The following is a 16698-nucleotide window of genomic DNA, read 5'->3' as shown; positions in this document are numbered from 1 at the left end:
CATCTAGTAAACTTGGGTCAAAATAAGAGCAAATCGAGTGGAATTGTCACAATCAAGGGTAGTACAAATTTGTTTATCAATATGTGTAGCTTTCATTGTGACGTTTGTACTGGATCACACCTGTAGATTCTTTTCGTCAAAAATGTTGACATACTTTAACATTGATTTTGCAATGTGCACTCTCTCTGGGCATCTAAATAATGACCTTCCAAAGGAAAAAGGGCATATACTAATCCAAGTAAGTGAATACTGACCACTTAAAGGTATGTAGAATCAAATTCTAAAAAATGACACCCATTACTGAAATAGTCGGTGTTGAACACCTACAAGACCAATGTGACTTGTATTATAGTAGAGCACTTTTTCACAAAAATATGATAATCTTTCAGTACCTCAAACATTACAACACGCGAAAAAGCTGTCTTCATTTAATGCTTGTTTACAAAAAATTAGTTGCATTGAGTATATACATGTACCATTAAAAACAAATCAGTTAAGCCCCAGTCTTCTTCACGAGTATTTGTAAAACTTCTATTCTAAATATAGACTATACACTTTACAATGCTTACAAAAACTGTAACAATAAGGACAGGATTAGCATAGCTGCCAACCCTCCAGGCTCGCAATTAGTGAAAATAATTAGTGACTTTTGACATTAATTTGTGAAGCGATATTCGAGTCTGGGAATATCTGTCAGAACAAATGTTTAGCATGGTCTCCAGTTGATAAAGGTAGATTGTGTTAACAGAAAACTCACAAACAATGCTTCAGCGTTGGTAGCTTGCAGGTCTTCCACAGAGAGCTGAAATCTGTTGCGAGTTCTTAATTTAATCAACCTCTATGTGCTTTTTACTACCAAAATGTGCTTCCTCACATCATCTCTGCCACCATGCCCCATGCTAAAATTTGTGGCACAACGCGTGCAAAAAGCATGATGTATATCGGTGTTTGGTGGCAGAATGCACAGCCAATTTTTGGTGAATTCCAAATTAAACTTCACTTTTTGTGCAATACATTTTTTTCCTTTGTTGGTGAAGACATTTTTAAGATGCTGTGCCAAATGGTAATTCAAATCAGTGTCTGCAGCACATGCGCAGAGCAAAATTCTGGCTAGGCCCCAGTTTCTCTCAAAAGCATTTGTAAAACTACTCTTATACATATACATTAAAATATGAAAAAATGCTTGCTACTGGGCCAACTGTACCAATCAGCTCTAGTTTCACTAATAATGCGAATAACTGTTCCCGCCCGTTTTGGCAACTGCAAATATCAAAACAACTAAGGCTTAACAGTAAATCGGTTATTTTATTAAAGATTTAAAATAATTGAGAATTGGGGAACTATTGATTTTTTGCATGCGATGTGAATCTGTGAAGCGCTAAAAAAGTCTTGAAATTCACACCAAAATCGTGAGGTTGGCAGCTATGGGTTAGTAGCATATTTCATTCAAAATTTTCAAGGTTTCTTCAAGCTTTTTCAAAACTGTGTTTTTCAAGGTACATTATTACATTAATTTTACAGGCTACATAAATGAACTGTATGTAAACACAAGTTAATACTTACTATTACTCCATATGAAGATCATTTCTTGCAAATTTATTTAAAAAAACAAAACAAAATAAAACATGAAGTTAATAGTATGATTACTGATATCTTCCTTTTTTCTTCACTCATACCCATAAACAAAAAAAAGTAAAGATATTTTTTAAATATATTATTGCCGATTTCAAAACAGCATATGGATATTTTAAACTATTTCATATTACACCTCTCCCCTGATAACTCGCGCACAACAGGGTCCACAAACATAAACTGCACTATAAGTGAGGCGCAAGTTACAGAGGGACCTCCAATTTTTTTTAAAAGCACTTTGACACTGAGAAAACCTTAGGGGAGAGACAGCGTTAGGGAACTGGGCTGTTTAATGACTAAATCCTCATTTTACAATCACGTCGATAATAATTTTTAATAATGCGCTTTTTCCAATGAAGTTGTTCATTATTCTGTTTAAATAACATTTTTTTCCCCTCAAAATATCCAACATATGAAAGATCATTCCAACTGGTCTGAACAACCATCACGTGTACACAAAAAATCTATTTATTACATCACTGCTTTTTGTTTCTTGATGAGTCTGGTTCCCGTAGTGGTTCATAATAGTATCTTGCCAAATCAGTAGTCCACAATTTGGGAATTAAACTAACTGTTGATACACCAACAAACAAGATTCCTTTTTTTCCCCACAAAACACGCGACATTTATTTCATGTCTACGCAGAAACTCAATTTTTTATTGTTCAATTAGTACAATGTTAATGTCATGATTTCATTGGAAGTAATAATAAAATTTCTTATCATCCCTGAGGATATCTCTAAATGCCAGTTAAAGAATTCTCTGAAACTAGCTTGCCCACAATGGTCTGTATCTGTGAAATCAAGCTCTTTATTTTATGAAATATTCTTTTCACTTTGCTGCCTTGTTAGCTTTGATCAGTTATGAAAGAGTCAGTTAATTTAAGGTATGTTTCTGTTACATATACACTAACGTTTATTACAGTGTTCGATTGATCAAATGAAGCTAGTTCACCCGACATACGACTGAGGCCACTCGATTTTAAGTTAGTCTGATTGTTTTGCCTTTTAACTTTTCTTTTATTCCAACTCTTGCGGACATAGCTGTTACTGTAGATTGACGCAATTTACGTTTAATTACAAAAGGACAAATTACACTTATGACGATTACACTTAAAAGGAAATAAAAGATGGAACTAGAACACAAATTGCAATTGATAAAAATTTATTTAATTTGTATTTATTAATTAAAGTACTGCCTCCACTCGGCGTAAGTGACATTTTCATTGATCAAAATTTCCTTACATATCATTAACTGCAGTGTACTAGGAATGTCGTTTGGAAAGAAAATGTAAAAAGTTATCTTTAAATGTGATATTTCATAGTGTTGATTAAAATTTCCAGGTCCTATCCACCGTTTTCAACGATAAAACGAGCGATACATCATAGTTTCCGTTACCAATTCTGATCACGATTTTCTTCAATTTCAACAAATAGGGATACATTTTTTTTTGCATTTTCGGGTTTAAAAAATGGGATCCACGCCTGACACCACGTTATAAGCAGGTTTGCGAGTTATCAGGGCACGAGTTATCGATGGAGTGGTGTAGATATATTAATATTTCTCTCAGCTTAGCTGTATTCTATATTTTTAGACTGACTGTGTTCATTGCAATTAGCATCTGTCCTATTTCCATTCAATCCCAAAGATGAACCAGATTGAACTAATTTCATAATTACGACTATATACAGTTTCTATTTTAAAACTTGAATCTCTGTGTTCACAGACATACCTCTTTTGTCAAAAATGATTTCATACTGAAGGCTTCTTGTTTTGCCTGTATTACCGTATTTACCGCATATGTTGAGACACAACAAAATCATTATTTTTTTTCCTGTCCCAGAACTTATGGTAATTTTTTTTATACTTTGGTCATATGTCCCAAGACTTAAGAAATGAAATAAATTTGTTGCATTTGTGCTTGCCCCCCACTGCACAATGCAATAAAATAGATAAATAAAACGCTTAATTGATAATAAAAAGAAAGAAACTAACCTTGTGTTGTTATCATTTATTCCTTTTTAAAAAAAGGAGCATTAAAGAATAAAATATTTCCACAAAATCCGTGTAAGTGGCATAGGCTTCCATACTGCAGCGTGTATCAATTAAGTCCGATACCACACACCATGTTGTTCACTGACATGAACATTGAGAAACAACTGTGTGTGGTTGTGCTCAAAGGTTTGAACATGTTATCCGACTGAAAACTGCAGCCAACAAAATCGCAAACAAGAGGGAAATAGTCAACCGATATCTTGAAGATGCCATACACGTATGACACGGTGTTGGGTGGAAAATAATCAAGATTAAATTATATCCAGGTCTACTATATGACAGTATATATATATATATATATATATATATACTATATATACAATATAGTGATTCATTCGCTGGCTCGGCCATGTCAAGAGAATGGACCCAGGTCGCATTCCCAAGGACCTGTTATATGGGGAGTTAGCAGAAGGTGCACGACCAACTGGACGACCACATCTGCGCTACAAAGATGTTTGCAAGAAGGATATGAAGACAGCAAACATCAATGTCAACGACTGGGAGAGCTGTGCAAACAACCGTTCCAGCTGGCGTCTAGCTGTCAGGCAGGGAGTTCAAAACGCAGAGGAAAAGAGAAGAATAAAGCAAGCTGAAAAGAGAGCTAACAAGAAGGATAAGCAAAAGCGTACTTTGGAGCTATGCCATCGTCTCTCGTAGACGGACGGATGCCAAGAACAAGAAGTATATGACAGTATGTTGCAAATAAAAATCGTCATTTGAAAACACATTCACTTGAATGTAAGTGACAATCTTTTCACCAACTCGGGCTACAAAATTACCCTTACTATTTACCTGCAGACATCAATGCTCCTTTGTATTAATTGTAACCACACTGGTCAAACACATAGAAACCCTGGCGGTGAATAAACATGACTGGCAGCCAGCAGAAAACTTCTTTGAACTTACCAACAGGACATCAAAGACAAAGGTTATTATTATTACAAAGCAAGCCGACGTTGAAGCCGACTTTGGACTCTGAAGCCGATATTTTTTAAATGATATCAATGCAAAGGTTATTTTATTGCAAATCAAGCTGACCTCGGAAGCCGACTATGGATTCTTTTAAATGTGCCGATTTTTTTTTATAGCTTTGAATATACAAAGACGGACGAGATATGGAAGCTAACTTTGGTTCCTTTTCACCACTATTCACGAAAATTTTGAAAATAAAGTGAAAGAATGGAACAGTTTTTAAAGTTACACAATATAGTGATTTGTGCGCAAACATCGATGACCCAGCATCATCCAGAAGATCTGGAGAAAATAAATCATGTGATGAATTCGTGAAGCCCATAAGAGAAACAGATCATTTCACTGACAATATGATCATTAACATGGATGAAACTAGAGTGTACTTTGATCGCATTCCTGGATGGACTGACGATAAGATGGGCGTCAGAAGTGTAAGAATTAGCAAGACTAGTGCAGATTTTTAAAAATCTAACTTTTGTCCTTGCAGTTTCCGCTTCAGGTGGTGTGTTGCCTTTAACAATTTTTCACAGTATGAGAAAGCTATACAATAATATTCATATACCAAAAGAATAGATCGTATGTGTGCAGGAGATGGGTTGTGTTGATGAGATACTGCTGCAGTGGATTAAAGAGTTTTATCTCAAGTACAGTTTTATATTTTTTTAAAATAAAATTTCAGATAGAGTGCAATTTTTGAATGATTTAAAAGGTGTCCCACAACTTACGACTCTAAAAAAAAACAACGGTGTCCCAGAACATACAGTGCATAAAATAATTACTTTTAAAATTAATTTATGGTGTCCCAACATATATACAGTAAATGCCATTACAAGAGCTTTTTTCTTCTTCAGCTGCATGTGACCGTGGAGCACTCTCTCCCATTGACAGCAAATCAATATCCATCTGGCATAATCTGCATTTTGCAAAGTTATCGAGAAAGATCTCATAATCCAAACTATGTATTTTTCTTCATCTAACCACCAAAGTTGGAATCGATAGCCAGATGTCGAAGCGAATGATTCAAATTTAAAACACTGCTACATCTGGGCTTCATACAATCAGAAGTTCAAAATGTACAACTGCACAGTGGCCAGTTGTGGAAAAATTTCCATTCCAGCACAAACTTAGCAAGAGATTGGCCCCCCCCTTCTTTTTATTTAGTTCTGTAAAACAAATAGTATTTATTAATTCCTTTTGGTTTCAAGAAAATCAAGGCTTTTCAGGACACTAAGACAAAATTTTGAATTTCCAAGGTGTTTTCAAGACCTTGAAGGAACAATTCATTTTTTCAAGGTCCCCTACAGACCCTGATTGTATACAGTTCTATTAACATCATGACTACAGAACTGTTATTGGAATCTGCTACCACTACTGCTATCTTTACTAGCACTTTTTTAAAAATTCTTTATTTAAGCCGATTGAGAAATCGCAAATTCGTGATTTTTTGGCGTGCAATGTGAATTGTTATTGAGTGTCGTGAAATTCATGCCAAAATCATGCGGGTTGGAAGGTCATGGCATCCATACTGAATGTCAAATTGGTATGATGCTTATATATGACCAACTGACATCAGATCTTTTAGTGAAAACCCCATGTTAACAATACCATCCATGTAGGCATAGCAACAAGATTTTCAAGATGGCCACTGTGGCAGCCATAATGTATGTCCAAGTAGTACCATTTTCTTTTTGGACCATCCATGGGACTTGTATATGTGCAATGTTTAATGGTAATCCTTCACATGGTTTAGAAGGAATAGCAACAAGAAAATTGTGCTAGTGGACAAATGGACCAAAGACCATCCAATAAGCTCTTCTATGACCAGTAGAGCAAAGAAGTTGATTATTACAACACCAGTTGATCCCTCAAATGAATTCTGTACTTTACTAATTTTGTGTCTTGCTCCTGTTTCACTCCATTTCTCTCACATGGTGCATATTCAGCCGGTCAATCGCTTGCTCCATTTCAATATCTGGCAGAAATTCTTAATGCTTGGATGTGGAAAACTTTTTGATGAAGGGACAAAACAAACCAATACCTTTTATGACCCTAAAAATAATTTGATTTCTTCTAAAACTTTAATGATTTTCTTCTGAAAAGCAAAGGAAGTTCAACAGCTTTTTATTCATAATTAAATAATCCGGTTAAAATTCCCTGTCTGGTTCCAAAATAAGCCTGTGAGAATTCAAGATGACTTGAGTACAGACTCTTCATTCTGGCTTAATACATGTCCACAGGCACTAATTCCCTACACACCTGATGCCTTTCCTGTTTTTCTGAAACCATAATCTCTATCTCTCTCTTCAATTCACTAAACTGGCTCTTTGAACAGTCATATTTCACAGACACCATTTTTTTCTTCTATTTTTCAGATAATAACATTTAGCCCAAGATAATGCCAGTATGGTACAAGGTGTCACTCAGGCCATCATCCCTCCACTTGTACAAATTATTAAACTGCACTAGGGTGTGCATTAACCATTTTACTGCATAGCATCTGTTTCTATGCATGTGCCAAAACCACAAAGTGCAATAAACAGAACACCTGCTGTCTAAATGACTATGCAAACGGGCTTGCACAAAACATTTAGAGCAGTTTAGTATACATCAAATCAACATGAACTTAATGAATATTTGTTATTTACAGATATGTTTAAGACTTAATCTGGTATTTATGGCTGTATAATTGTTTTATATGCTTAAAATCCTGAGAGAATTCATTCACCATGAAATTCGTGAAGCTGTGTGACCATGCACAGCTGACTTTTCTTATCCTCTAAATCTAAGGGCTGTCTACATCTGTATCACCAAATCATCTAAATTATCATAATCCGTGTCACCTATACACATACTGGAGATATCAGACTTATTGAAGCCTGTATTCCAAGCATCCAAACTAATAAAAGTTCTGGGAAAAAAGTCAGCAGCCTCCATTTTGTAAAAGAGAAGCCACCTTTGTTATTGTAAGCAGCAGACTACAAGTATATTGTAAGCTAGCTACTACAATGTGTGACATCATTGTAATTTTCCTCCATGCCTATTGTTCCTAAGAGGACTCTCCCTGAAGGATATGCTACTAAAACCAGCTCAAAATGGCCAATGTTTACTGTAGGCTTCAAAACGTCCATCTTTGCAAATGGTGCACAGGTACCCAAATGCACCTGTATAGACCAAGGCATCAAAAGGTGCCTCTACTGGAATGCTGTAAAGTGTCCAAACGTGGTTATGCAAGACAAGGCACAAAAAATTTGTTTCCATTTGGCTGACTGTCCCCGTTTTCCCATTGCTGACCCAAGTAAGAAAAAAAAATCGCAAACATATCACATTAAATATATATGTTTTAAAAAAAGCCAATGTGCCTACCCTAAGTTTAAAATGAGTACAATAAAAAACATGGATTTTTTCTGGGCCTTACAGGGTTAACATACAATGAAAAGATGAAAAAGTGAGGATCAATGGAAAATGCATCTTCACTACATTTACAAATTTTAATATTAAACCTTTACAATAAAACTTTACCAGTCATGCCACCCCCATGCGACAAATGATATATCTCAATCAAATTACATATGCAAGGAATTAAGTGTTTTATAAAATTTTACTCACCGCATCTGAGGTTTCAGGTGGGCGGAACTTGTCAGACTGCTGAGTCCAATGTGCCTCAACATACTGCTTGAGAAGCACAGACGACAACTGACGTATAGCAAGTGGCCCATTGGGATCCACAGTCAACTCTGCCAAGTGAACACCAAACTCTAGAACAAGATAAACTTCAAATCAGTCAATGTAACCAAACAATGCATGAAAAGAGGTAACACATTAGGAAAAATAATTCTCTTTGATTTCTCCTGAAAGAGGTTATATATGATTTCAAAACTAGAAATGCTAACAAAGCAATACCATACTATTCATACTGGGTTATCATCTGGCAGGATCAAAATTCCTGCACCAATTTTTTAAAAAATCTTCTAGGAGATTTCCCAGAGATTTTAAAGGGAAAATGACAAATTTCAGTACTCATTTTTGAAGTCTGATACTTTGATTAAAGACTCAATACTACAGTTGAAGGCATGTGTGCACACATTTCTAAGTTACAAGATTCAACCATGGCTAATAAATTAATATGATGATCATTGCAAAATAATTTTTATTGCAAAGTTGCAGTGGAAATATAATGTATTTTCTCAAACAAAATTGTTAGTTTAGCTTTTTAATATCAAATTCCACAACATTTTACGACAAAAAGTAATTTTCATGGTTTCCAGGATGTTTTCATTTAATTCAAATTTCCAGTTCAATTCCAGGACCTCCTTAGATGATTCCTGCAATCTTTAAAAAAATGTAATTCCAAGACTTTTCCAAGACCTTTTTACCAATTTCAAGAGTTGTTGTTGTTGTTGTGGGGTTTAACGCCATTTCGCAGCACATGATAGGCTATACATGGCGGCCAGTATTAATGGTGGAGGAAGAACCAGAGAAAACCCCGGAAAGAACCACCGACCCACGAGAAGCTACTGGCAAGCTTTCTCACATACCCACATTGGCTGAATCTTAGACTCGAACCGCCGCAGACAGAGGTGAGATGGCAGTGATCCGTAACGAAGAGCGCTTTAGACCACTCGGCCACTCGGGGCCCCCCAATTTCAAGAGTACCAATTACATAAATGTATGACCTTTAATACTTACTAAACATAAATTTTACAGCTGGCTTTTGGCATACTTCATCCAATAAGATAGGTCATTCTCTTCTGAGCACCATGAGTGCAAAGATTGTAAATGGCGGGAAGATACCTGGATGTAGTCTGACCTTGAAGTTTATGGGGAACATAATCTAACAAATCCATTATTGAAATTAGGTAGGTTGGTAGAATTTTTGCATCGGCAAACGAAAATGCAAAATAACCAACTTCTATGACTTTTCCAAAAACTGTGAATGACTTAAGAAAATTTCAAGACCCTTTAAATGCTTTTCTGCAATTTACAAACATTTCCAGAAATTCCATGATGGCAAGAACCATGTTCTTAAAAATCAAGAGGGCGTGGGAACCCTGGAGGACAACATGACTGCAACAACTATGTAAATATGGTGGTAAAATGATGCCACCTGGAGAAAACAGCATACTTAGATAACTGCATCACAATTAATATTGCATTTTCTGCTATCTTTTTCCCACAACTTTACTTCAGAAAGTAAAAATTTTATGAAGTACAAGGAAAATATCTGGAATTCTATGCCAGAAGAAAAAGGGGCACAGGGCCGATGACATGACAAGGCAGTCTGCAGCAGATGCCTCAATACATCAATAACATTGCAATGAAACACATCTGAATTGTCGTACACAGATTGCTTATACCATGCCTTTTACTAATGAATTTCAATCAGCGAGAATAGATAGAAGGGTATGATCCAGTCAATGAGATTGTAAATTAATGCTGAGACGATGTACTGAGATTGATATGACTCTAGAACCAAAACAGCCTTCCAGGAGTAATGTATTCTAAAAGAATATTTGCTGTGAAGAGCATCAAGTAATATTTTTCCAAGGTGGAGGGAGGTCACTTTGCCTACATACACTGTGTCCCTCATGGGCCATGCAAAATAATACATTTCAGCCTATGTGAAAGAGGTCACTTTGCCTACATACCTAGTGTCCCTCATGGGCCATGCAAAATAATACATTTCAGCCTATGTGAAAGAGGTCACTTTGCCTACATACACTGTGTCCCTCATGGGCCATGCAAAATAATATATTTCAGCCTATGTGAAAGAGGTCACTTTGCCTACATACACTGTGTCCCTCATGGGCCATGCAAAATAATACATTTCAGCCTATGAGAAAGAGGTCACTTTGCCTACATACACTGTGTCCCTCATGGGCCATGCAAAATAATACATTTCAGCCTATGTGAAAGAGGTCACTTTGCCTACATACACTGTGTCCCTCATGGGCCATGCAAAATAATACATTTCAGCCTATGTGAAAGAGGTCACTTTGCCTACATACCTAGTGTCCCTCATGGGCCATGCAAAATAATACATTTCAGCCTATGTGAAAGAGGTCACTTTGCCTACATACACTGTGTCCCTCATGGGCCATGCAAAATAATACATTTCAGCCTATGTGAAAGAGGTCACTTTGCCTACATACACTGTGTCCCTCATGGGCCATGCAAAATAATACATTTCCAGGGATGGTCCTGGCTTTTAAAAAGCTGTCGCCAAAAAAATCGCCAACCTCAATATTTTGTCGCCAATTTTCAAAAAGTGTCGCCAGAACAAGTAGTGTACATTTTTTGAAGTGTTAATTTAGTCTATTAATGTAACAGGCAATGAAAATTACAAAAGATGGGTTAGTTAATACTCTAAGTACAATAAGCATTAACAAAATGTTACAAAGTGTTATATGAAGATCCGTCGCGATCTTTGGGCTGCCAACTTGTTGAATGTAGTTTCAAAGTCTAATTTTTCACATCTGTACATGCTGATTCTCATTAAATTCTCGAGAGATGAGATGCAGAGTTTATTTCTGATGTCAGTTTTTATGAAGTTCATCTTACTGAATCCACGTTCACAGTCTACAGTGCTGACAGGTGACACCAGTAGTCTCTTGGCAGCCCCCCCCCCTCCCCTTATGGCTAGCTTCACAAAGCTTGAAGTGAATCGCTTCCTAAATCCCAAGAATGATCACTGAATGCTGTATAAATTTTCTCGACCAGCAAACTAGGATCTCCATTCCCACGAATGAAACTTACACGAATCAACACCTGGCAATATTGGACCGTATATATAAGCATAAATTCACACCCAATTTAGGGATTCTTTCACTCCTGTATTTTGAGAAATAAATAATTATTATTAATTATGCAAAACTGTTTTTTTTTTTTTCTATTTCTTGTCGCAGAGTTTAAGTCTCTGCAGCCATAACATGGATTGATGGCAAAAGGAAAAGATCAATGAGTAAAATGCTGCACTGGCGACAGATATAATTGTGATTGAGATTTTTTCCATTTGCTTTGTATTTATACGCAATAGTCGGTACTTCAAAGGTTATCAGTTTTCTATGAAGGTTCAGCAAAACTATTGTATTGGTATATGTAATAAAAAAATAAAAACACAACAACAAAAGGATTAGCCATTCAATTAATTGTATCTGTTCTATTCGCGTCTTCAGAAGTCGGTCAATTGTAGGTATAGTTCGGTAGCATGATTGACAGTATCACAGCATACAGTACTCAGCCCAGATGTCGGCATAAGCAGATTACGATGTAACAATGCACTCTAAAGATGGGGTTGTCAGTACGAACAAAGGATCGTTATATTGATTCCAATGCATTGCTTAGTCAAGTTTGTGGCTTCCTTTCATTCTCCCTTTTAATTTATCCAGTCAAAATCCATGATTGTATGTACAAATTAAATAACCAAAAAGTCGGTCGCCAAAAAAATCGCCAGATGGGATATTTTTGTCGCCAATAAGGAAAAAAAATCGCAATTTGCGACATTGGCAAAGCCCAGGACGATCCTTGCATTTCAGCCTATGTGAAAGAGGTCACTTTGCCTACATACACTGTGTCCCTCATGGGCCATGCAAAATAATACATTTCAGCCTATGTGAAAGAGGTCACTTTGCCAACATACCTAGTGTCCCTCATGGGATCCCCTGCTACATTCATTTCACTAATTTCTCTCCCCATGTCAGTGTAGTAACAGATACAGATTTCTTGAAAAGGTCTGATTGGGAATTTTATACTTAGATTGTGAACAATTTACTTTTTGGCACTATGAATTGGGTCAATTTTGGGTCCAGAAAAATCTGTGCCAACCCTTGGAAACCTGCCACATAACTGTGAGAGTTAACTTTGTACACGAGGGCTTAGTATTTCATAATTATGTTCTTGAAATCAATGTTCACTTTGTACATAAATGTTTATTGTTTCATAATTATGTTCTACCAATCAGTGGGATGCAATCAATTTTGTAATGACCCCTGGTTCTTGATCCTACAGCCAAGCAGCTGACTGCATGTATTAATGCCAAATGACTTCACATATTCATAAAGTCCATGAGTACTGAATTAAAAAATATTACGAAAATATCTGTATTTGCTCATTCATAAATTCTAGGAGATTGACTTTACTTTATTATGCCTATGAGGTAATATTTTGGTGGGCTTAATTATCTCATTATTGAATGGTGTAGCATTGGGAGTTCACATTTTGGTCTATATGTATAGGTTTACAGAAATTAACCTACCAGGATAGATTCAGTTCAGCTGGTTATGGAAGCACAAGCTTAACCCTAGCTTTAATCTGAGAACATTAATATAGTTTATAAAATTATTTGATCACTGACTTTATTCTACATCTCATCCTGCTCACGCGTCTACATAGTCATTTTGAAAAAAATTCAAGTGGAATCTTAAGAAAAAGAAAATTATGTTATGAATTATTGCAGAAAGCAAAGTTTTAGGCAAATTATGTTTATCTTACAATAATGATTGCACTATGTCATGACAAGAAAAACACACTGAAAAACTTGTGTATATAACTATGTGTCCTCATTTTGTACAAATTACAAGTGACAAACAAGCATAATGATGCAATTATTTCATTTTACAGCATTTTTAGCTTAAACTTTTAGTGAAGGTTGACATGTATAAGTAATCTGGAATATAATGAACATACATAATTGTACAACATTATATGTGGAACATACATAAGAATAATTTTTTTCTATTTGACAAATTTGAAAACATTTTATTATTTAATCTGATATGTGCTATTTGCCAGTATTAATGGTCAGGTCTACACGTGAAAAGCAATATTATATGTCAACTAACCATATTTTGTTTAGAAACTATATTTGTTAAGCATATACCTTGGACACCAAGTCCCAACTAAGATGGCAAATGATCTATAAATAGTCAAATAAATTAAATAAAATATCATGTCATGTTGAAATTCCATAACTTCATAAAAGCTGTAAATACAGTGTATTCCCTAGGGGTGCAAGACTGAGAGTCAAAACTCTCCTTGGTGTCAAAACTGGGGGTTAGACTAAGTAAAAACCAAACTTTGGTATCAAAACTGGGGGTCAAATTAAAAATTTGAGGTTCTATGAGTGTAAAAGGGAAACACTGAAATGGAAGCAAAATATATAAATGGGTGGAGGAAAAATATGTATTTTTGTCCGACGGATCTGCATATAACAAGAGATAACACAGATCATGAATTTTTGTGTCCTTAGTTATTAGTGTTACCAAAAACACTAGTCCAGAAGATATAGTCAAACCAGCATAGTACTTGCTACATGTAGACAAGCTTTGCTGCATCAGGTACAAGTATAAAAGCCATTACTAAATGCTAAGATAAATGTAGCTCTGATAATACAAGAACAGTAATATGGTATGTTGGTCACAAAAGGCAGCTGGTCAAGTAATCGCCATTTTTGTTTACAGAATCAACCAAGCCTACATACATATACTGTAGAAAACATCCCTTCATCAGAAACATCGATTCTAACATTAAAATTACTACAAACAATGATCCAATTCAACTATGTTACCTTTAATTGAAATAAAACTTTGCTACGTGAACAAGGTTGGTGCTCCCATGATTATAGTTACTTTTGGTTCTGCATATTAAAACTTTGGAACTCTGCAGACATGAACAATATGCAAGTTTCTGTAGTAAAATGGTAATATTTAGAGAACTATTTAAGCATCAATATAACAGGTCCCCATCTGAAACAATGGATTTCACATATAACATTGTGGACACAAAATACAGTAAACTGAAATTAAGTCTCAGTTTCCAAATATGAACCTTTATTATGGGTTGCAGCTGTGTAATAAAAGGATTTAGCATGTTTCATTATCTATGGGCTATTATTTTGTTCATGGTGTCTTTGTTGTAATTACACAGGACAATAAATAGTACAGTTTGGTGGACACGTTACATGTGTGACTAATATTTCAGTCTTAAAGTTTGCAAAATTAAAAAGGTATGTTTTTGTGGCCTTCGATTCTGTTAATTTGTCTTTTAATAAATTCATAATGGTGAATTTTCTTGCCCTTTACTTTCCTAAAATTACACAGAGCTGCTTTAAGAAAAGTGATGATGATATAACAAAATGGTGGTATAAAAATAGCTCACATTTTTTATTTTGTTCTCATCAATGGATGAAAAAAGTATGATAGCTGATTATGCCTGCTGTAGGTATTATAATTATTACTGCATTTATATATCTGCATCTGGCTGGGCTATGTTAAACTTTTATCTTAATTTTTTTCATTGTAATGTCAGTAGCAAAGGTACCAATGATCTCAGCCAAGCAAGCAAACATTCCCATGTAATTTACCTGAGAAAGGTTTAATAACTTTATCATTAACCATACTTCTGTGAAAAACAACTCTACTTAGGTAGCAGAGTTTAACTAGTTTTGTATCTGATACGTGCATTAATGGATTAGACTGAAGCTTCAACCAGATTGAGATTGAGGCTGCAACAACGTAGCCAAGGATCACTTTGAGGCTATACAATAGCTAGAAGAAATTTATTTTTGGAGCCCAAAAATTTACGTGCATTTAAAAACTGCTATTGATGAAAACATTTAAAACTTGCTAAAAACAAACGAAAAGTCAAACTACCCTAATTATTTCATTTTTGGTACACCACCTCCTGAAACTTTGCAGGGTGAAATTTTTTTCTCTCAGTAGTTACAAAAAATTTAAAATCATTAGCTCCCCATAATTGAAAAATTAAACCCCAAAGTAATTCCCCTATTTGTATTCACTATATGCACTTAGTCCTACAACATAAGACACATCACTCAATATTTTTGTTCTGGGAGGTGATGGGTCTTACTACTAAACTAAAGGCACTGTGTAGTGCGTTTTTGATGTTGATTGTGTAATGAAAGTAAAAATTTCAGGAATATCACACAACTGGCAACCAAATAAGACGTTTTTTTACAAAGTAAAGTGATAATGTTTTTGCCAGATTTTACTTACCCTGAGGTCTTTTCTCTAATAAATTCAAATTCTCATAAAGAAATGGACAAGTTTTCAAGTTTCGTTTGCCTACATTTCAATTGGCTGGAAAGGGATAAATCAGGGAATGACAAAATCGGGTTATGTTGAAATATTCTTTAATGAAACGAACAAAAATATATTATGCCTATTGGAACTCAAGCAATATTTTGTTTCGTTCAAAAAAACAAATCCCCCACATAAACCTACTTAAAAATACTTCAGCATACCTAGACTACCATTGCATTGCAACAAATTCAAATGTATGTCAGCTGAACATGAAAATCCGTTCATTTGCTAGTGTCATATTTTCATTCCGCCAGACAGCACAATAAGTATATTAATTATACATAAAGTCTGGAAGAATGTAGATAAAGGCAGCAAAGTGCGAGATATTCCTGAAAATTTGACAACACATTCTGGTGACAGCCGACATCTGAACAGGTTATACAAGGCCGTTATTTGGGTATTAAGACATAGCACTACAAACAAAAACGACACGTTCTATGTCTTACATTGTAGAACATATATACACTGAATAAACAATTCTTTTAGAAATACTTTTTTTGCACATAATTTGAGCAAAACCATAAAAAATAATTATATATAATAAGTTGTAATTTCTGCTTTGAGCTTCAGAAAGACACCATATGTATGAACATGAGATAAAGTTTTAAATTTAGCCTGTGATGCTTAATGAGTCCCTGGGTTCTGTAATGACGTGGGTGGGGTAGGGTCTCAATGAACCATGTTTTATCATGTATTTGTTTAAACTAAACACCTTCTGTGACTTCCAGTGCCTTGACTTGTTCCTCTCCCGCAGCCCTAACATCCTGAATTGGAGAAAGGATTGCTGTCAGACTTTCTACTAAAGCTTCTTTCAGTGACCGGCTATGGTCACTTTGAGCAGCCATGATATTCGTGCAGAAAATGGCGGGAAATTGTGCCAGCAGATTCGTATTTTAAAATGGTATATGAATGTTTTGAGACTAAAAATTCCAAATAGTTAGTG

At 35.3% G+C, this 16698-nt stretch overlaps 1 protein-coding gene across 1 annotated transcript in view; it reads right to left on the bottom strand.

Moving 5' to 3' along the window:
• Window positions 1-16612, bottom strand: part of LOC149788034 (importin-9-like) — an 87523-nt gene extending 70911 nt beyond the window's left edge. The window contains exons 1-2 of the mRNA XM_089974314.1: window positions 16468-16612; window positions 8266-8414 (exon numbers count right to left, since the gene is read on the bottom strand). Coding sequence (XP_089830440.1) covers window positions 8266-8414; window positions 16468-16600 — 282 coding nt within the window. The 5' untranslated portion in view covers window positions 16601-16612. The remainder of the gene's footprint in view (window positions 1-8265; window positions 8415-16467) is intronic.
• Window positions 16613-16698: the final 86 nt, after the last annotated feature.

The sequence above is a fragment of the Sinohyriopsis cumingii genome, chromosome 11 (genome assembly GCF_028554795.1).
Source record: "Sinohyriopsis cumingii isolate HCF-2022 chromosome 11, ASM2855479v2, whole genome shotgun sequence".
In the NCBI taxonomy this organism is placed as follows: domain Eukaryota; kingdom Metazoa; phylum Mollusca; class Bivalvia; order Unionida; family Unionidae; genus Sinohyriopsis; species Sinohyriopsis cumingii.
Note: the sequence above shows the minus strand (reverse complement) of the source record. Positions and strands in the feature narration are given on the sequence as shown.